The 22221-nt window shown below is 50.9% G+C and overlaps 1 protein-coding gene across 4 annotated transcripts in view; it reads left to right on the top strand.

Moving 5' to 3' along the window:
- ARRB1 (arrestin beta 1) overlaps positions 1 to 22221 on the top strand; it is a 90985-nt gene that overhangs the window by 34040 nt on the left and 34724 nt on the right. Inside the window, exon 1 of one of the 4 annotated variants that reach the window (XM_008020164.3) lies at positions 12969 to 13122. The exons of the other annotated variants lie outside the window; for them this stretch is intronic. Within the exon in view, the coding sequence (XP_008018355.1) occupies positions 13118 to 13122 (5 nt within the window). The 5' untranslated portion in view covers positions 12969 to 13117. Of the gene's footprint in view, positions 1 to 12968; positions 13123 to 22221 lie in introns of those variants that run through there. 4 annotated transcript variants of the gene reach the window in all.

Below are 22221 nucleotides of genomic sequence, written 5' to 3'. Positions count from 1 at the left end.
CTCACCTGGTCCCAGGTCTCTGTGCTGTGGGCCTGGGCTTGGAGAGCAGGCAGGTAGTGGAAGGGGAGGATCCTGGGGGCTTGCCAGGGCTCCCCAGGGCTTGAGGCTGTGCTAATCCTTCCCTCCTGAGGCTTGGGCTCTGCTCCCCTGGGCAAGCAGGTTATGGGGTTTGAACCTGTTGGAGCCAGCTGTGGTTCACACAGGTTCTAGCTGCATAACACAAATAGAACCAGGTTCAGTTCTGGTCTCCATAATTTCCTGGCTGGGACCTAGGGTAAATTATTGACTTCTGTGTGCTACAGTTGTTTCTATAATAAAGATAATAGAACCTACCTGGCAAGATTGTTATGAAAATCAAACAAGGTAACTTGTGTAAAGTTTTCCTTTTTCCTCCTTTCCTTCTGCCCCTCCTCCCATATGCTCCTCTCCTTCTTAGTAGGGCTGGGCATTTGAACTGAGGGCCTGACTGCTGTTTGAAGGATCCTGGACACCCTCAGCCCTGATAGCCCAGTTCTCAGTGTCTGTGGGCCACAGCATCAGCATCCCCTTTAGAAATGCAACATTTATGCCGGGTGCAGTGCTCACTCCTGTAATCGCAGTGCCAGTGCTTTGGGAGGCTGAGGCGGGAGGACCTTTTTTTTTTTTTTTTTTTTTTTTTTTTTTTTTTTGAGACAGAGTCTCACTCTCTTGCCCAGGCTAGAGTGCAGTGGTGTGATTTCAGCTCACTGCCACCTCTGCCTCCCAGGTTCAAGCAATTCTCCTGCCTCAGCCTCCTGAATAGCTGGGATTAAAGGTGCATGCCACCACACCCTGCTAATTTTTGTATTTTTAGTAGAGATGGGGTTTCATCATGTTGGCCAGGCTGGTCTTGAACTTCTGACCTCAGATGACCTGCCCACCTCGGCCTCCCAAAGTTCTGGGATTATAGACATGAGCCACCGTGCCCAGCCATGGGGAGATCTCTTGAGCCAGGAGTTCAGGACTAGCCTGGGCAACATAGTGAGACCTTGTCTCCACAAATAATAATAAAAAAAGTAGCCAGGCATGTGTCTGTAGTCCCAGCTACTCAGGAGGCTGAGGCTGAAGGACTGTTTGAGTCCAGGAGTTCGAGGCTGCAGTAAGCTATGATTGTGCTGTACTCCAGCCGAGGTAACAGAGTGAGACCTAATCTCTCTTTCTCAATCTCTCAAAAAACAAAAAAACAAAACAAAAAAACACACACTAGTGAGACATGCACATTTCTAGGCCTACATCACATCCACTGAATCAGAACTCTAGGACTGGACCCCAGCAACCTGTTTTTTTTTTTTTTTTTTGAGACGGAGTCTCGCTCTGTTGCCCAGGCTGGAATGCAGTGGCCAGATCTCAGCTCACTGCAAGCTCCGCCTCCCAGGTTTGGCCATTCTCCTGCCTCAGCCTCCAGAGTAGATGGGACTACAGGCGCCCGCCACCTCGCCCGGCTAGTTTTTTGTATTTTTTAGTAGAGACGGGGTTTCACCGTGTTAGCCAGGATGGTCTCGATCTCCTGACCTCGTGTTCCACCCGTCTCGGCCTCCCAAAGTGCTGGGATTACAGGCTTGAGCCACCGCGCCCGGCCTAGCAACCTGTTTTTAAACAAGTCCTTCTGGTGATTGTGACCCCAGCTCAAGCGTGAGGCCCACTGCCTTAGGGGACCTCAGCATCTCGGTGGGTGGAGCCTGGCTTTGACTTCGAGTCGCAACTTGACTTTGTCTTGACATCTGAGCACATTTCCAGTCTGCACTGGGCCCACAAATTATGTAGCTAGTCCTGGGCGCTGATTCCTGCCATGACCCAGCCTAGGGGGTAACCTCCAGGAAGTCACTTGCCCTTTCAGAGTCTCGCTGTCCTCATCTGTACAGCAGGGTGATAATTCTCACTCTGCTGGGGCACTGATGGGGGTTAAGTGTGATGCCTAGGCACAGCTCTTAGCACAGGGCCTGGCACATGCAAGTGTGGAGTGACTCTGAGGCTGGGTGCCAGTGCGGTGCACACCTCTGGGGATACCATGGCAGCAAAACAGACATGTCCTTGGCTTAATGGGGCTTATGGTCTGGAGCAGCAGGTAGATAGACAGCAAGAGATGCACACTGTGAGATGTGCTTCCAAGGGAAAAGTGCAGGCACAGGAGATTGTCTGATGGAGGGATCTGACCTAGTTGCAGCTCACTAAAGGCTTTGGAAGTGCCAAAGGAGCAAAACTCAGAGAAGGAGTGGCTGTGAACCGGGCATGGGGGTGGGGATGCCGTCGGGGGTTGTGGGGAGGCAGCAGCACTGCCATGTGTTATTTTCACATAAATTAATAACCAGTCTCTGGGATAGGCTGATAGGAGGGGAGAGGAGCTGGAGGGAGGAGATGGGCCATAGGGGCTAAGGGTGGGTGAGAGGCTGCCTTGGGAGCCTCATCTTCCTGGTCTGGGTTCCTTTCCTTCAAAAAGGCCCTAGACTGTAGCCATTTAGAATGGAAATGGGGCCCTCACCCAGAGGCCACCTGACACAGTGGAGGAGAATGAGTTTGCCAGCTGGTGCCACAAGTTAAGTTGTTTTACCTCTGGAAGCCTTAGCTTCATGTAAGCAAAATGGGATTATTATTATTACTATTATTATTATTATTTTGAGACGGAGTCTTACTCTGTTACCCAGGGCGGTGGCACGATTTTGGCTCACTGCAACCTCCACCTACTGGGTTCAAATGATTCTTCTGCCTCAGTCTCCCAAGTAGCTAAGACTACAGGCGTGCGCCACCACACCTGCTAATTTTCGTATTGTTAGTAGAGATGGGGTTTCCCCATATTGGCCAGGCTGGTCTCGAACTCCTGACCTCATGATCTGTCCACCTCAGCCTCCCAAAGTGCTGGGATTAGAGGTGTGAGCCACCCTGCCTGTCCTATTATTATTATTTTTTAATTAAAATAAACAATTTTTAAGAGATAAGTCTCACTGTCTTGCCTAGGCTGGTCTTGACCTTCTGTCCTTAAATTATTCTCCTGCCTGTGTCTTCTGAGTTGCTGGGATTACAGGCACGAGCCATCATGCCCAGCAAAATGGGACTAGACTACTGCTTAGCCTCTGTCGTTGTGCTGTTGTGGGGTTTAAGCAAGATGTTTCATGGCAGGTTCCCATGGCACCCACCCGCTGGAAGTGCTCAGTGAATAGTCCATTCCTCTTTCCCCTCTGTTGGTTTGCAAGTGGGGAGCTCAGTTTTGGATTAGGAGTTCCTTTAGCCCAGGCTCACTTCCCTGGGGAAGTGCTGGCCCCTTCCTTTAATTGTAAGGAAAATGAGGCCGATCACCCCTTTTCTGTAGAAGACCAGAGGAGATAAGGACGTAGCCAGCATTTTTTTTTTTTTTTTTTTTTTTTTTTTGACAGAGTCTTGCTCTGTCGCCCAGGCTGGAGTGCAATGGCACGATCTCGGCTCACTGCAACCTCTGCCTCCTGGATTCAAGCAATTCTCCCGCCTCAGCCTCCCGAGTAGCTGGGATTACAGGCACCCGCCATCATGCCTGGCTTAATTTTGTATTTTTGTAGAGATGGGGTTTCACCATGTCGGCCAGGCTGTTCTTGAACGCCTGATCTCAGGTAATCTGCCTGCCTCGGCCTCCTGAAGTGCTGGGATTACAGGCGTCAGCCACTGCGCCCCACCTGTACCAGCTTTGAGGCCCAGAAGCAGTGGCTCCAGAGACAGCTGAGTGCCACCTGTCCAGGTGTCCTCCCTGTTGGGGTCCCACCTGGGGGGTTAATTAAACCCACCCAGCTATATCATAGAGTGGGGGTGGGGTGGGTGTATTTTCCTCTAGTTTGGTCTTGAGGTCTCTCTCTGAGAATGGCTATAAATTCTAGCCCTGCTTGACGGAGTTCCAGGGCAGGTGGTCGTGGGGGTCCACGTGTGCCTTTCATGATGAGATGCTTCTTTATCCTGGTGGATGGTCTGATGCCTAAGTATCCAGCCGTGACCAGGTGTCTCTCTCACAGGAAACTGACTTATAGTGGAAGGTGCCCTGTGGCTTTTTTCTGACCGGTGTCCAGTTTATTCCTACCAAGAAAACCACTCTCTAGGAGAGTGTGTGGTCAGGTGAGACACGGAGGAGGCATCACAGCAAAACCCGGGAAATAACAGAAGCAGAGTATTACTCACAGAGGGGAGGGCAGCGGGGAGCTGCCTGGAACACCATGCTTAGTCAGCGAGTTGGAGCAAGAGGGAGATGGGAGGACCTGTGGGCTGGAGGCTTTGTTGGAGTGCAGGATGTTACTCACGCAGGTTTCTGTGGGTAAATATAATTGGTGGGATTAGAGCAAGCAGGCATAAGGCATGGTGACTGAGGGGGGTCACTGTGGCAAATCCATGCAGCTCATGTGGGTGTGTGTGGGGGGTCAATGGGCGAGTTAGGTGGCATCTGTCTAGCTGTCGCATGGCGAGGTGGTGACCAGGAGGAGGTTGCATAAGGCAGATACCTGGATGAATTACATTGAAGAACCGGGAGGAGGCCGAGCACTGGAAGCTGTGTCAAGGGTGACTGAGCCCCACTTCTGGTATGAGAAAGTCTGACATATTCAGAATGGGTGCCCAAGCAACATGAAATTGTTAAAATTCACTACAGCGGGTGATCTCCCCCATCCAGCAGTGTTGGGGGGGGGGGTGGTGGTGGAAGCAGCACTAACTGGGACCCAGGTGTCCCGAGTGCAGGCCCTGTTCTCTCAATGGAAAGAGCAGCTGTCATCTACCTCGGGCCTCACTGTTCACTGGGCACCGAACCAGGTGCTCCACATGTATCAGTGAAGAAAGGCACTGTTGGCCGGGCGCGGTGGCTCACGCCTGTAATCCCAGCACTTTGGGAGGTCGAGGTGGGTGGATCACCTGAGGTCAGGAGTTTGAGACCAGCCTGGGCAACATGGCAAAACCCCGTCTCTATAAAAAATACAAAAACGAGCTGGGTGTGGTGGTGTGGTGCCTGCCTGTAGTCCCAGATACTTGGGAGGCTGAGGTGGGAGGATCACCTGAGCCTGGGGAGGTCAAGTCTGCAGTGAGCTGTGATGGTGCCACTTCACTCCAGGCTGGGCAACAAAGTTTTTTTTTTTTTTTTTTCAAAAAACAAACAAAAAGGTGCTGTTGTTAGAGATGAAAGTTAGAGGTTCAGTTACCCAACTGGTGAGTGGCAGACCCCAAAGCCTTAACCATTGCTCTGACCTGACTCCCAGAGTGATACTGTGGGGCCCGCAGCAAGTCCTGCTCTTCTGTGGGCCTCGTGTTGCCATGCGTGCTCTTAGGGGGACATCTTGTGTTCCCAAGCCCCCTCAGCTCCAGTGTCCTGGGGTCTGCATTTCTAGGGGGTGGGGGTGCATCCCTGGGAGCTGTACCACCATGCCCTGCTGCATCCAGTCTGCTGTTACCTTTACTAAGAAGATGACCAGCTGACTTGGGCCCTCTCAGCTCCAGCCTCCCAGGCCCCTTGCCATTGAGGGCTGACCTGTGGTCCCATCCCTTCCTTACCCACAATGGGGAGCAGAGGTGGCCAGGACCCATGGTTTCTCCACCCTGTGTTAGTGGGGCCCCAGGCTGGTGGGGCTGGAGTCCTGTGGGAGAGACCCTGAAGTAAGAAGGAAGTTGGTGGCTCCAGGGAACTGACCAAGGTCAGTGTGGCTAGAGGGTGTGTGGGGGCAGGGAGCATGGTGAGAGGAAGGCTGGAGGCTGGACAGAGGCTAGATTGTGAAGAGCTCTTGGGAGCCATTAAGAGTTTTTAGGCAGAGGAGGCACGTGATCAGGTTTGCATCTAGAATGATTAAGAAAATGCCTGCAACTGTTAAGGCAGTGTTAGGCACATAGGAAGCACTCAGTAGCCATCAGGCCTGGCTGTGATGCTTTTTCTGTTGCTCATTATGAATACCCAGACTCCACTGCTTACTAGCTGGGAGAACTTGGGCCAGTCACTAACCCGGGGGACCTGCTTTGCTTACCAGTAATGCAGAAGGATAAGAAGTTTCCTCACAGGGGTTTTATCAGGATCCAAGTAGCTAAGTAGGGGATTTCATCTCATTTCAGTTAATCTGGCAAACACTCAGCCAGCCAATCCCAGCTGCACAGCCAGGGCCCTTCCTGTGTGTCACATGCCTCCTTGCTTCTCAGTCAGGACATGGCAGGACTTAGTCACGGGATCTGGAAGGGCCCAGCTGTAGTAAGGCACAAACCTTAACCTTCTCCAGTTCTCTCTTGTCTTCAGCCTTAGCCTACAGTGGCAGACCCCTGTCTCCTCCTCAGACTCTCCCCCTAGCCTGAAGCCCTGGCTGAGGGGCCCCCAACCTTAAGAGCTCATAGAGATTCCTGCAGGACCTAAGGGAGTTATTATTATAATTGTTATTATTTTTTGAGATGGAGTCACACTCTGTCGTGCAGGCTAGAGTGAAGTGGCGCAATCTCAGCTCACTGCAACCTCCACCTGCCAGGTTTAAGCAATTTTCCTGCCTCAGCCTCCCAAGTACCTGGGATTATAGGCATAAACCACAACGCCTGTAATTTTTGTATTTTTAGTAGAAACGGGATTTCACCACGTTGGCCAGGTTGGTCTCGAACTCCTGACCTCAAGTGATCTGCCGGCCTTGGCCTCCCAAAGTGCTGGGATTACAGGTGTGAGCCACCACACCTGGCCTGAGGGAGTTTCGAGCCTTCTGCGAGCCTCAGTTTCCTGGTCCGCAGAATGGGAATGAGAATGCCTGTCGTATTAGTCTCCTATTACTCCTGTTACAAATTACCATATATTTAGTGGCTTAAAACAACACAAATGTATTCTTTTACAGTTCTGGAGGTCCAAAGTCCTGAAATGGGTTGTCAGGGCTGTGTCCTCTGGAAACTCTAGCGGGGATCCGTTCCCTTGCCTCTGCTAGCTTCCAGAAGCTGTCTGCATGCCTTGGCTCCCAGCCCCATCCTCTAGCTTTGAAACCAGCAGTGTAGATTTTCGTCTGTCTTTCAATGCTTCCATCATCCCATCACCTTTACTCTCTCTGACCCTCCTGCCTCCCTCTTGTCAGGACCCTTGTGATGACATTGGGCCCACGCAGGTCATGCAGGATAATCTCTCCTTCTCAAGGCCCTGAACAAAATTGCATCTGCAGAATCTCTTCTACCACATGACCTAACACAGCCACAGCTCTGGCGATTAGGATGTGGGCATCTCGGGGGGCTGTTACTCAGCCTACCACACACACCTTGCAGAGCAGTTGTGAGGATGACATGAAACAAGACAACTGAAAGGCTCCCAGTGCCTGGGACAGGCCGTCAGTCCCCTTTCTCCTCTCCCGGGGCCTGTGTCTCCCCATCTGTAAGACGAGGTCCCTGGCAGTCCACACAGTCTGAGCCCACGTCCTTTCAGCATGCAGTACACACAGGCAGACTGTCCCTTCGGCGGCCAGGAGTTCCTGGGAAGTGGCAGACTTGAACCCTGTCCCCAACGCCTCTTCTCCCACTCCCTCCCAAGGGCAAGCCTGTTCTCAGTTCCCGTTGGTGCATTTCCCATCTTTCCCAGGGACGGCTGCTGGGAAAAGCTGAGCTCACCACTCCCCAGGGAGGGTGAGGGTGGAGGAAGGAGAAGGGAGAGGCCAGCAGCAGCCACTGCAAGAGATGGAGAGGAGAGGCTACGGAATGAGACTTGCAGTGGGAGACGCTGAGGTGATCGGCACTCAGAGAAGGGGAAGAGGCTGGGCAGGGCCTCTCATCTAGAATGGTCAGCTTTTCCTCAGCCCCTTGGCCCAGGCCCTGCTGCTTGGTTCCTCTGCCGGCCACCCCCTCTCAGCCAGCCCCTTCTGACAGGCCCTGGTGGCTACAGGAGTGTGTGTGTGTATGTTGGGGATGAGAGGAGTGTGTCACAGGCCAGCAGGGGCCAAAGTGGGGGCTCTGCCGCTGGACAGGAAGCCAGGAATCCCCCACTTCAGTGAGAAGAGGACCATTTCAGCCAGAGTCCACCTCTCACTTCCCTCTACTCAGAAATTAGTTACTGTTTGCCCTGGGGCTCATCATCTGCCTTCACTGGACCTCACTTTTTTGTTTGCCTGTGTGTGGCGGGGTGGAGGGCCGTGGGAGAGGTAGTTAACACCATTATGGGATTTGAGAGGGTGAAATGAGATTGTGATTTTGAACTGATTTTGAAATGTGCAGTCTGCTATATAAGGATGTGCATTCCATGCATAGCCTGTTCCTTTAACGTTCTCTTCTGCAGTTTGACAGTCTGACAAACTCTTCATTGTGCTTCAAGTCCAGCTCAGATGTCACCTGCTCTCTGTAACTTTGTCAACAGCCCCCTGCCTGTCCCAGAGAGAATGGAGCTGCTCCCTCCTCGGAATTGCTGTGGCCTCTTAATTTTTTCAATTTTTAACTTTTTCTTGAGACAGAGTTTCGCTCTTGTTGCCCAGGCTGGAGTGCAATGGCACCATCTCAGCTCACTGCAACCTCTGCCTACCAGGTTCAAGTGATTCTCCTGCCTCCGCCTCCCAAGTAGCTGGGACTACAGGCATGTGCCACCATGACCAGCTAATTTTGTATTTTTAGTAGAGACGGGGTTTCACCATGTTGGTCAGGCTGGTCTCGAACACCTGACCTCAGATGATCTGCCCACCTCGACCTTTCAAAGTGCTGGGATTACAGGCATGAGCCACAGTGCCTGGCCCTGTGGCCTCTTTATAACCCTCTCATGGGGTGGGTATTGGTTTGGACATCTGTCTACCCCCACCCTGTGCGGGCAGTACATTTGTAACAGACCCCTCTGCTCCTTAAGGTCATTGTGGTTGTGGTGGGACAGAGGTAGTGTGGCAAAGGCAGTTGGGGAGCCGGCCTCCTGGGGTCTGGCCTGTACAAAGTTGCCACATGCCACATGTCAGTCCAGCCCTTAGAATTGCGCAGACTGCATGACTGACTCAATCAGATTCACACGAACCTGAGCTAAATTAAGCAGGGGACCAAATCATTCGGGTCCATCGCTCTCTGTGGCATGAATGCCTATGCCCACTGCCTCCTGCTGATAATCAGACAGCACAGGGGCCGCGTTGCTCATGAGGTTTCCTGATGAGGATGAAATCTGAGCCAAGGGACGGTGCTGAAGGCAAGGCCATCTAGGTCTTAAGGAAGCACATTCCGTAAGCTCATCCACCACACTCCACACCCCCTGTGAAGGCTGTGTCCCACTGCCTGGTGCCGGTTTGATACACAGAGAGTATCAAATAAATGTTGGAAACAATGTAGCGTGGTGATCAAAGGCTCCTCCACTTCCTGCAGATGTTCTTATATGTGATTCCTTACACCTTTTCCCCCTGCTAGACTTTAAGCCCCACAGAGGCAGGGCCCTGGATGGCCTTGTTCTCCTCGGTGTTCCCAGTGCCTCTCAGTGCACTCACCTACCTATGTTGAACCCAGGTTACATGCCAGGCACATACAGACATCAGCCTTTCATCCCCCTCAACACCTTGGAGCAGGCTGTGTTGCCCTGTTATCCAGGTGAGGACAGGGAAGGTAAGATGCCATGTCCAAATACAGCCATTAAATACCAGGAGAGAGAGAAAGATCCTGTTCCCAATTGCTCCCCACATCCATTTCCATTTGTGCAGTTCTCCCTGAGGTTTGGGATCAGATGGCCTGAGCTTCTAGGTTGCAGCAGGCAGAACTGGCTCTGGGGAGGTCATTCCAGATAGATTGGTGGCTAAGAAGAGGGCCAGCACCGTTCCTTCTGTGGGCTTCTTACCTCCCATCCTGAAGCCATAAAAGGGAACTGGTTTGAGGAGCAGGTGGAAGGTTTGGGGGTTGCATATTACCAAGTCCCAGTGTGTGTCTGGGGAAAGGTCTGGAGATGCTCTAGAATACTCCTCCCCTGCTCCCTGCCTCACTGAGGCACAACTGCTCTTGGTTGGCTTTGCTGTGCCCACCTTATCTGCAAGCCTGTGTGTTCCTGGAAGTAATGGAAATGCATTTATTTAAAATGCTCCATAATTCAGCCTTGTCCTAATATCAGGCCTTTGTCTCTGCTCAGCACTCTGGTCTCCCCAGGACTCCTCATGTACCCTTTATCTCCTCTCAGCTATCTAGGCTCCTGTGAGGTAACGTGACCCCCTGTGAGAGCCCGTAAGCCAGCTGAAGCCAAGATGGCCAAGGACCTGCCCAAGGCCACCAGTGGGTCTGCTTGCTGTGGTGGGGGGTTGTATTTGCACCATTCACAGAGCTCCAACTCTGTGCCAGGGCCTCATTTCCCTCCACACGGCTGTGCAGCAGGGTGATGAGGCTATAGGCCTGCCTGACCCTAAGCTTGTGCCCTTAACTCCTTTATGATGCACCTTCTCTGTGCCAAGCACAGGCCTTGCCCTGGAGGAGTTCCCATCCTGGGGGGCAAGTTCTCAAATGAATGATGCCCACTAAGGCAGGGGCGTGTCCTCAGAGAGGCCTGGCAAAGCTCCCTGAGGGATCAGGGCTTAAGCCCTCTCCTCCAGGGGTCCCTGCAATGTGGGGTCAGGCCCACCAGGCAGGCTGCCTGAGCACTTTGATGCTGGCTGCACCCATTTGTGGGCCTCTGGCCTCCCCAGGCCACCTTCTAAGAGCACAGGGAGCTGTGTGGGCAGGAAAAGGAGCAGAGGCTTTGGGGCCACCAGGCGGGCATTGCTTCCCCTGAACTGGGTAACTTATCTCTTCCCCCTCCCTAGCCTCCAGTTTCCAATTCTGTAAAAAGAGGATACTGGCTTTTTCTCCGTGAGTTATCCTTGAGATTAAACATAAATATATAAAGTACCTAGCACATGACAAATTAATAAATGATATGTCTTAAAATGATCACTGGGCACGATGGCATGTACCTGTAGTTGCAGCTACTCAGGACGCTGAGGTGGGAGGCTCACTTGCGCCCAGGAGATGAAGACAATATAGTGAGACCCTTCCTCCAAAAAAAATGTTATCATAGGACTTTTTTTTTTTTTTTTTTTTTTTTGAGATGGAGTCTCACTCTGTCGCCAAGGCTAGAGTGCAGTGGTGTGATCTTGGCTCACTGCAACCTCCGTCTCCCGGGTTAAAGCAGTTCTCCTGCCTCAGCCTCCCAAATAGCTGGCATTATAGGTGTGTGCCAGCACACCCAGCTAATTTTTTTTATTTTTAGTAGAGACGGGGTTTCACCATATTGGCCAGGCTGGTCTTGAATTCCTGACCTCAAGTGATCCACCTGCCTCGGCCTCCCACAGTGCTGGGATTACAGGCGTGAGCTACTGTGCCTGGCCAAATTTTTTAATAAGAAAATATACCCAGATTGTTACCAAAATCCAGTCAGATTGCTTTTCAGTGAACAGGCGTTCTGCAAATATTTACTTAGTGCGTCTCTGGGCTCACTTGGGCCTTGGTCATAGGACCTGGTTTCAAATGCTGGCTCAGTGACTCCCTGGCTCTACTCAGTGGCCTGAGCTCCTGGGCCTTGGTTTCTGCCTCTTGTTCATGGTCCCTGGGGCCTCTGGTGAGACTGAGCTCATAAAGTGTCGGCAAAGTACTTTGTGGATCGATGCTAACTAATAGCGGTTCCCTGGAGCTGCTGTGAGTAGGAAAGATGACTGCGGAGATTGCTTGGACCAGGCTCAGGGCCTGCACCCAGGGAGGGCTAGTGTTGTCCTCACAGTGGGACTAAGGAAGGGCCTGCTATCCCCTGTCCCTGATGCTTTATTCCACTTTAGCCAGGAGTGGGTGCTGATAAAGTTTGATGAATGGGATGGTGCTATCTGTGGCCATGGGGTAAGAGGCTTGCCCAGTTAGTGGCAGAGGCAGGTATGGATACTCATCTGGGTCACATCCAGCCAGAGCTGGGGCCATGGTCTGTCCTGGGATGCTCTTGTCAGGGATCCCCCTCTTGCCCCCTTGCTGTCTCATAGGGTGCCGGCCTCTGTCCAGACACACAGCTGTCATAAATATGGCATGGTGGCTTCAGTTCAATGGAAAGCATAAATGGGGAATTGGAGTGGGACCCTGGGCAGGGGAGGGTGTGAGCAAGGGCTCCAGAGGGAAGCCCTTCCCCGTGTGTTAGACTGAGCTGAAGTCTGTCCTGGGAACTTCTGGGGAGAGGGAGCAGATGGGGATCATGCCCTCTGGGAGCTCCTGGTGTGATGGAGGAGGCATGGCCCTGACCTCCAGGACACTCCTGTCTGATGGGGCAACATGGCTTCTGTTTCCTGGGACTGCCTGTGTAACAGAGGGGACACAGTCCTCTTGTCCTCTAGGAGCCGTGTGTCTGAGGAATGAGGCATGGTCTCCATCCTGCAGGAGCCTCCAATTTGATGGGGGAGCTGCGGTCACTTCCCTCGGAGAGATTCCCTATTTGAGAGAGGAGCCCTGACCTCTGTCCTCAGGAAGGACCCCTGTCTGATGGAGGCTTACTCAAGAAACCCCATTTATGGCCTTCACCTTTGACCCCTTCACCTTTGACCCCTTCCCCTACCTGATTCATCGGGAGGCCAGGTCCCACAGGCAGCAGCTACGCATGGAGCTGGGCAGTTATGAACTTGGCTGCAGGGAGGAAGGGAAGACAGGAGACTCCTTACAGGAGACTCTAAGGAGGCCCCCTGCTTTAAGTGAGGGTGACATAGAAGCCTTCCTGGTGAAGGTGTCTGTCTGGGATCCTCTGATGGACAGGAGATGCCTGGCTGTGATAAGTACCCACTGCGGATAAGGGGTAAGGGCTCCCCCAGGCTGGAAGGGAAACTTGATGGGTCACTCTGGTGAGCCCCTGTCTTCATGCAGGCTGGACTGCTGGAATGGAAAGTGGTCTAGGGAGACCCTCAGCATCTTTGGGGAGACCCTCACCCACTGCCCATCTGTGTACAGGCAGAGTGCTGCCAGCCCAGGGACATCCGCCCTCCATGGCCTGAGAAGCCCGGAGGAGGAGAGGAAACAGGACGCATATCAGGAACGCCTTTTCCTTTTCTTTGTAACTAACCCCTTGCTTGGGGCTGGTGAGAGCTGAGCCTGCGGGGCTGGCCCTGGCCTGGTTGCTGCTGCCTGCGGCCCCCAGCTCAGGCTCCCTCCACCTCACAGTCCACGGCTTTGGTGCTGCTCCTGGGCTGGCCTCTTCACTCCACTGAATCTCTGGGCTCTCATCTGTAAAATGGGGTAAGACTTTCTATCTGCCTTACCAGGAAGTTTGCTTTTCCTCTCTTTGTGGGATTTACATGATTTCTTCCTCTCTCCATGAGATGTGCATTGAATGCTTCCTGTGCACCAGCCTCTGGCATAGGTGGGGATGGAGAACACCCAGGAACGGTGTGGGGCAGAGAGGGGGAAAGGCTGTTTAGGACTTGTCTAAGGAGTTGGGGGACATCAAGTAGAGATGTCTGAAGGCTGATGGGTGTGGGGTCAGAGAGGGTCTGGCTGGAGACGAGGTTTGGACTTACTAGCATCTGGTGACAGCTGAAGTGGTCAGATGGGTGGAGTTGCCCAGGGAACTCCTTGTTATGGGATCTGGGAAGAGGCCAAGGTCAGACTCAGCTCTGGAGTCTCCTGAGAGCTGGGTACAGAGCAGGGATGGGGAGCCATGTGGCCAGGGCCTCCAGCAGGACTGAAATGGGATCAGTGCATTTGGTGCTTCCTGTGAGAGTTGAGACTTTTGCCTTTGCAGTGTGATGTCGGGGTGTGTGGGGAAGGGTGGATCACAGAGGATGAGGAGGGAGTAAAGGTGAAGGTGCTCAGACATCAAGGAATTTGATCAGTCAGGTTGTCATTCTTTTGCTTGTTTTTCTCATTATTCAAACTATTCCCCTGCTGAATGAAAGGGCTACTATGGGGTACATGTGTAGTCAGTTATATGCTGTGTGTATGTTGTATATGTGGGGGTTTGTAGACAAGATGTGTGTGGGGAGTGTGATGCATGTGTGTGTTTAGTATTTGTGTGTGTCTTTCTGTGCATGGTGTGTAGAGTGTGTGCACGTGACCACATTCAGATCCTTGATCCATACAGCAGGCTGGTGCTGAGTCGTCTGCCTGGGCTGGAAACTGGGAAGGATTCATCAAGCCTGTGAATTTCTCTTCTCTACTTAGGGTTACACCCAATAGTGTGCTGGTAACAACTGGCCCTCCAGAAAAAAAGGAGGGTGGGGGATTTTAGCATCTGCCAATTTCTGTGATGTAAATTCTCTGACTTCATATTTCACTCTTACCAACGTGAAGTCATTGAATGTGCAGTTGGGAAGAGATGAACAGCAGACACCATTGTATAGCATTTCCATCATACAGGTGTAGTAGGCATAAATACCCTTGAGGGTATGATAGTGACAACAGTAAAATAGTTAGTAAGTAATCAGTTTTGAAAATGCATTCCTGGGCCAGGCATGGTTTCTCATTCCTGTAATTCCAGCACTCTGGGAGGCCGAAGCGGGAGGATCACTTGAAGTCAGGAGTTCAAGACTAGCCTGGCCAACATGGTGAAACTCCATCTCTACCAAAAAAAAAAAAAAAAATACAAAAATTGGCTGGGTGTGGTGGCGCACACCTGTAATCCCAGCTACTTGGGAGGCTGAGTCATGAGAATTGCATGAGCCCAGGAGGTGGGGGTTGCAGTGAGCCAAGATCACATCACTGCATTCCACATTCTAGCCTGGGCAACAGAGCAAGACTCTGTCTCAAAAAAAAAAAAAAAAAAAAGAAAAAAGAAAAGAAAATGCATTCCCTTTGCTTTCAATAGAGTTTGTTTAATTGTAACTTCACATTAGGATTTCTATTATTCTTTTTTTTTAAACTTTTTTTTTTCTCTTTTTTTAAAGACAGGTCTCACTATGTTGCCCAGCCTGGTCTCAAACTCCTGGGCTCAAGCGATCCTCCCACCTCAGCCTCCCAGAGTGCTGGGATTGCAGGCATGAGCCACTGCTCCAAGCAGGGTTTCTCAGCATCAGCACCATAACATTTTGGGCTGGAGATCCTTTGCTAGGGGGTTGGGGACACTGACATGTGCATTATACAGGCGGCATCCCTGGCCTCTACCTGCTAGATGTTAGTAGCACCTCTTCCACAAATCATGACAGCCCACAATGTCTCCAGACATTGCCAGGTGTCCCCTGGGGTGCAAATTCACCCCTCGGCTGAGAACCAATGGTACTGGCTGTGTTTAACAACCAGCTCACGAAATTCTTAAAAATGTGACACTTGGCTCTTATGAGCCTGTACAAGCCAGCTCAGCACACCGTGGGCACCGCATCCAGATAAATATAAGGCAGTTTTTCTCCCCAAAATTATTTCCCTGGAAAAAGCTCCCACCTTAGACCTTAGATTTCGGTCTGTACAGAGTCCCCGACCATGGAGAACCCTCTTGGCTTACTGACTGATCCACAGAACAGTGGACACAGAGTCAGAGATATACTGCCATAGTGGATCTGTTATGACATTTTATGAAATGTGAGAATAGGAAGAAATTAGTGATGTTTTTGAATTAATATCTTATCTTAACATATGTTATTCTATATCCTTAAAAGTTTGCATGTTGAAATTGGCAAAACAAACAAACCAAACAAAAACCCCCTTTAAATAAAATCTTTCTGCTGGGAAAATAATGGCCTGTCTTGTGTCAGGAGCGCCCTATAGCTAATGAGTTCCCGCCGAGGCTGCACATCCATGGTGCTCATCCAGGTGGTGAGGCTGCCACTTCTTGGCCCAGGTCCTATTTTTTCCCAGCTTCAAGCTCAGGGCTTGGCTCTTGTTTGTTCATTCAAAATCTTTATTAAGCACCTACTATGTACCAAGGAACATAAGTGACTGAAGTCGCAGTTTCTGCTCCCTGGGGCTTGCCATCATTTCAGTTCCGTGGCGTCCACTCAGGAGCAGCTGTGTGCAGGCCCTGTTTGGATGCTCAGGGGCCAGCAGGAGGGGGAGGGAAAGATGCACATGTGTGCTGGGTGCCTGGTGTGTGCCTGGAACGGAGCTGGGCACATCACACATGCACCTCCTCCCACCCTCCCACTGTGCTTTTGAGGGAGGGCTTGCTCATTAGTGGAGTGTCTGCCTCCCGCTGCCCTGTAGGTGCTCTGGGGAACAACACCGACTGGGGCCTGCACCTCCTACAGGTAAAAACAGCCCCAGGTCCAGAGATTTGAAAAATAAAGGGAAGAAAAGAAAGGAGGGAAATAAGAAAGACGAATGGAAGGAAGCAAAGGAGGGAACAAGGGCAGAGGAGTCAGGGCAAGAGCACTTTAAGCCAAGGCAGTCAAGGAAGGCTTCTTGGGTGTGGTGACGGTGGGACTGTGTGAAGGATGGGAAGGGCTGCAACTGGTAGAACTGATGCAAAGGATAGTACAGGAAGAGGGAACAGCAGGGCACGTACACGGAAATTTCTGGAATGTGGATGTCTACACTGGGAAAAAGTGGGGGCACAGTGACTCACACCTGTAATCCCAGCACTTTGGGAGGCCGAGGTGGGCAGATCACTTGAGGTCAGGAGTTTGAAACCAGCCTGACCAATATGCTGAAACCCTGTCTTTACTAAAAATACAATAATTAGCTGGGCATGGTGGCGCGCACCTGTCGTCCCAGCTACTCTGGAGGCTGAGGCAGGAGAATTGCTTTAACCCAGGAGGCGGAGGTTGCAGTGAGCCAAGATCATGCCACTCCAGTCCAGCCTGGGTGACAGAGAGAGACTCCATCTCCAAATAATAATAATAATAATGTAATAATAATCTGGGGAAAAACATCATAAAGTGTTTTCTACCCACGACTGTAGGGAGACAGACAACTTAAACCTTTCCCTGTCCCAGTAGGAGTAACACGACCGTCTCCTCCCAGCAGCAAGGCTTTCCCACCTGAGGGACATTTGGGGGAGAACTCTCCCTGAGCAGGGGGCGGGGACGGGACACTGGCCAGGATAATGATGATGATAATTGTAGTATCATAGCATCAACAATGTTAGCTTCTCTGTGTTGAGTCACTACTGGGGACCAGGTTTTTACACATAACCCCAGCCTATGCGGTGGGTATTATCCCCATTCTCCAGGCGAAGGAAGCTGAGCCTTCGAGAGGATAGGAAACGGGCCTGAGGTCACACTGGGCTCAAGCAGGGACTCAGGCAGAAGCTGAGCCTTCGAGAGGATAGGAAACGGGCCTGAGGTCACACTGGGCTCAAGCAGGGACTCAGGCAGGGACTGTCTGCTTCAGCCTCTGGGCTCTTTTGACTGCCAACAACCTTCTCTTTCTGAATCTCAGCCCCAGGAAGGCTGGGCAGCGCTCAGGCACAGTCGGTGGGCTCTTTGGTACCCAGCTGCCAGCCCACCTGGGGAAATTTTGATCAGCCCTTGATTTTCAGATCTCCAGTTTCATGGGTTAACAGAAAATAAGCCAAGCTCTTTTAAGAAACTCTCCCCTCTGTCCATGGCCCCCTCTTTCCTCACTCGGCACCACCTGAGAGTTTTCACAAACATGCTTCATGGCCAAAAAAGTGAACCCATGAATGCAGCAGGAGGCTTGGGGAATTGCTGTCTGCCTAGAAGTCTATGGGAAGTCTGCAGCCCGGGAGACTGACTTGGCCAGAACCCCTCACCCCCCAGCTACCATCCCTGACCCCTCTGGCCTGCCAGGCACTGCCCTGTGCCCTGGGAGCCATGGCAGATTTCAGCAGGGATGTGACAGGAGACGGGAACCACAGAAGCCAGCGGTCCCCATCCCAGTCTGACTCTGGGCACACTAGTGAGTCTCCCTGAGCCTGAGCTTCCTGGCCTGGTGTGAGGCTCTTCTCTCACTTTGATTTCTCCATCTGGGAAATGAAGCAGGTGGGACTGTGCTCCCTCAGGCTCCGGAAATCTCTGAAATGGGGTGACATTTCTTGCCTTCCTGCCTGCTTCCCCCTCCCGGGCTGTCCTGAAAAGCAGGTGCACTGATGGCGGGTAAACAGGCGGACCATGCTCTAACACAGGGAGGGCTGGGAAATTCTGGCAGGGCAGACAAGCTGGTACACAAATAACTCTGCTACCAGGGAGAGTGTGATAAAGGCCTAGGAACCTCTCTGCAGCCGCTGCCACCTGCTCCCCACACCTCCCTGCTCCCTAATGGCTGCTCTCACACCCAGGAAAGTGGGTCAGAATGTAGGGCGGTTGAGTCTGAGTGAATGCCCCCTTGCGTCTCCCCACCCTACCCAGCTGAGCCATGGCTGCTATCAGGCAGGGATGGGGGAACATTATGGAATTGAGGGCCTCTCTGGATCCAAAATATGGCCCTGGCCCATCAGTCTCTCTTCCCTCAAATGCCCATCGCTCCCCATTGCCTTCTGGATAAGGTCCAAGTTCCTTGGCCCAGCACTCAAGGCCCTTCACGGCCCTACCCTCCTAGCCAAGGGCCCGCACATACAAGTTCTCCGTGATTCTCTGTGGAGCGAAGGGACCATTCTCCAGCCCAGCCTCTTCCCCTGGGGCTCCTGCCAGGCACTTGGGGTACACTCCAGCCACGCCAGAGGCTCGCTGTCTCCTGAGCACCCGGTGGACTCAGTTGCCCTCTCCAGGCCTCTGCCTGCAGTGTGGTCACCCCTTCTGCACCTCGTGTGTCCTTCAAGATTTTCCTCATTGCTACTTCTTCCCTTGAAGGCTTTTTTGTTTTTGTTTTTTGAGATGGAGTCTTGCTCTGTTGCCAGGCTGGAGTGCAGTGGCGCAGTCTTGGCTCACTGCACCCTCCTCCTCCTGGGTTCAAGCGATTCTCCTGCCTCAGCCTCCAGAGTAGCTGGGACTACAGGTGCCCACCACCACGCCCAGCTAATTTTTGTGTTTTTAGTAGAGATGGGGTTTCGCCATGTCGGCCAGGATGGTCTCAATCTCTTGACCTCGTGATCCGCCCACCTCGGCCTCCCAAAGTGCTGGGACTAAAGAAGTGAGCCACAGCGGCCAGCCCTGAAGGCTTTCTTGACTCTCCAGATAGAACCACATAATCCCACCTCTCAGGCAGTATTGTGAGTGATTAAAAGTGTGGTCTCTGGAGCTGGAGTACCTGGGCTCTGATATCTAGATCTGTTATTTACTCGCTGTGTGACCCTAGGCAAATTACTTAACCTCTCTGTGCCTCAGTTTTCTTATCTGTAAAGTGGGATAATAGTAATACTTGTTATAGAGTTGTTGGAGAAATAAGTGAGTTGATATTTGTGACCAGCTTAGAGCAGTAACTGGACTTGGTTTCTCTCCTGGATAAGCTTTCTTTTTGTTGTTGTTGTTGTTTGAGACAGAGTCTCACTGTGTTGCCCAGGCTGGAGTGCAGTGGCGCAATCTCAGCTCACTGCAACCTCACCTCCCGGGTTCAAGCGATTCTCCTGCCTCAGCCTCCTGAGTAGCTGGGATTACAGGCACGTGCCACCACATCCGGCTAATTTTTGTATTTTTAGCAGAGACAGGGTTTCACCATGTTGGCCAGGCTGGTCTTGAACTCCTGGTCTCGTGATCTGCCCGCCTCAGCCTCCCAAAGTTCTTGGATTACAGGCGTGAGCCACCGTGCCCGGCCTCTCTTGGATAAGTTTTCTAATGTTGACTGAAGGGTGAGTAAATATCTGAAGGTCTGACATTCCCTGCATTTGTAGCATTTTTTTTCTAATATTAATTTTCTAATACAAAGAAAGGAATTGTTACCAGTGCTTACATAATTCACTAGTACTGAATCCACATTCATGGATGATCTTTCCAGTGTGAGTTTTCTGATGCTGAGTAAGATATGTCTTGTCTAAATGATTTCCCATAGGTGGTCCATTCTTGAGGTTTCTCTCCTATGTGTTTTCTGATACTAGCTTTGTGATTCTGGACAAGTTAGGTAGGGTTTCTGAGTCTGGGCTTCTTCTCTGAAAAATTGGAATATTTAGAAGGAGTATAATAATGTATGTGAAGTGCTTAGCACAGTGCCTTGCTCATAGGGAAAGCTCAGTGTACAGTGGCCATTTTTCTTAGTGGGTTTCTCTAGGCTATGCTGTGGTCTTTTGTCAGCAGGGACCACCCGTTGTTTATGTTAGTGCCCCTAGAGCATTGCACTGGCAGTGGCTGTGTGATGGCTCAGTGGTGAGTGAATGATGAATGGGATAGCCACTGGTCAGAGCTGGGCAGAGGCCTGTTTGGGATGTATCAGCTATCTTCTTGGCTCAACCTGACAGTGGCTGCGGACTCTGTTCCTATGAAGCATTTTCTTTCTTTTTTTTTCTTTTTTAGAGACAGGGTCTTGCTCTGTTGCCCAGGCAGGAGTGCAGTGGTGTGATCATAGCTCACTATAACCTTAAACTCCTGGGCTCAAGCGATCTTCCTTCCTCAGCCTCCTGATAGCCGGGACAACAGGCATGTGCCACCATGCCTGGCTAATTTTTAATTTTTTGTGGAGATGGGGTTTCACTATGTTGCCTAGACTGGTCTTGAACTCATGGTCTCAAGCATTCCTCCTGCCCAGCCTCCCAAAGAGTTGGAATTACAGGCACGAGCCACCATGCCTGGCTCCTATAAAGCATTTTCTAAGCCCAATGCCCATGGCTCCTGACAGCCAAATGGAAGTATAGATAGAAGAAGAAATCCCTGGAGTCTGCTCACTCAGAGACAAGGATCATCACCACCATCTTTTTATATTTGTTTATTTATTTGTTTATTTATTTATTTATTTTTTGAGCTGGAGTCTTGTTTTGTCGCCCAGGCTGGAGTGCAGTGGTGCCATCTTGGCTCACTGCAACCTCTGCCTCCTGAGTTCAAGTGATTCTCCTCCCTCAGCCTCCCAAGTAGCTGGAATTATAGGTATGCACCACTATACCTGGCTAATTTTTGTAATTTTAGTAGAGACGGGGTTTCACCATGTTGGCCAGGCTGGTCTTGAACTCCCGATCTCAAGTGGTCTGCCTGCCTCGGCATCCCAAAGTGCTGAGATTACAGGTGTGAGCCACTGCGCCCGTCCTACCACCATCTTTTTAAACTTCATCCATTCTCATACTTGAATAATTCTCTTATGGCATTCATTTAACCATATTCATCCTATATTTATTTATTGAGCACCTACTATATCCTAGGTACCATGCTATGCCCCAGAAATACAGTGAAATAACGCAAATAATATACCTCTACTTTCATTGTTGCTATAAAAGTGAAGCTGAGGGTATTATCAGACCATTACAAAATGTAGGAAGTGCTATGAATGGGGACACACTGGATATGGAGCTGAGGGGCCCCTAACCCAGACTTAGGGGGTAGTCAGGGAAGGCTTCCTGGTAAAAGGATAGCTGAGTATATGATACATTAGGCCTGGGAAGGGATCTCAGGAATCACAGAAACGTGGATCCTGGATTGTAACATCACAGAACCATAGACTGTTACATCAAAGCATTCAGAGTTTAGGGTCCAGATTTTCCCTACTTCACTTACTTTTTTTTTTTTTTAATTTCTTTCTTTCTTTCTTTCTTTTTTTTTTTGAGACGGAGTCTCGCTCTGTCGCCCAGGCTGGAGTGCAGTGGCCGATCTCAGCTCACTGCAAGCTCCGCCTCCCAGGTTTACGCCATTCTCCTGCCTCAGCCTCCCGAGTAGCTGGGACTATAGGCCCCCGCCACCTCGCCCGGCTAGTTTTTTGTATTTTTTTTTAGTAGAGATGGGGTTTCACCGTGTTAGCCAGGATGGTCTCGATCTCCTGACCTCGTGATCCGCCCGTCTCGGCCTCCCAAAGTGTTGGGATTACAGGCTTGAGCCACTGCGCCTGGCCATTTTTTTTGATTTCTAGATTCTCCTTTCTCCTTGACTTGAGACATATCTTGTTAGGGAAACCCAAGCATCTTTATAAAGTACTTTATGCTTGTTGTATAACAGAAAAATTATAGGTATAAAGAATTGTGTGGGTGGGCGGAGTCTTCTTCAACTCCTGTGAGTATTTAGGCACATTTCCCTTTTTTTCATTCTGTCTTTTTTTCGTTTTTTTTTTTTTAATTGAGATGTAATATACCGTAATATTCACACTTTTAGGGTAAAATTCAGTGGTTTTCATATATATTCACAAGTTTGTATAACCATCACCACTATCCAATTCCAGAACATTTTCATCACCTCCCAAAGAAACTCTGTACCAATTAGCAGTCACACCCCATTTCCCACTCCATCAACCCTTGGCAACCGCTAATTTACCTTCTCTCTAGCAATTTGCCTATACATTTGATGCAAGTGGAACCCTATAATATGCAGCCTTCTGTGTCTGGCTTAATTTACTTAACAATGTTTTCAAGGTTCATTATGTTGTGGCATGAATCAGTACTTC

Source organism: Chlorocebus sabaeus, chromosome 1 (assembly GCF_047675955.1).
Source record: "Chlorocebus sabaeus isolate Y175 chromosome 1, mChlSab1.0.hap1, whole genome shotgun sequence".
In the NCBI taxonomy this organism is placed as follows: Eukaryota; Metazoa; Chordata; class Mammalia; order Primates; family Cercopithecidae; genus Chlorocebus; species Chlorocebus sabaeus.
The sequence above is the reverse complement of the archived record's forward strand: the minus strand, read 5'-3'. Positions and strand labels throughout refer to the sequence as shown.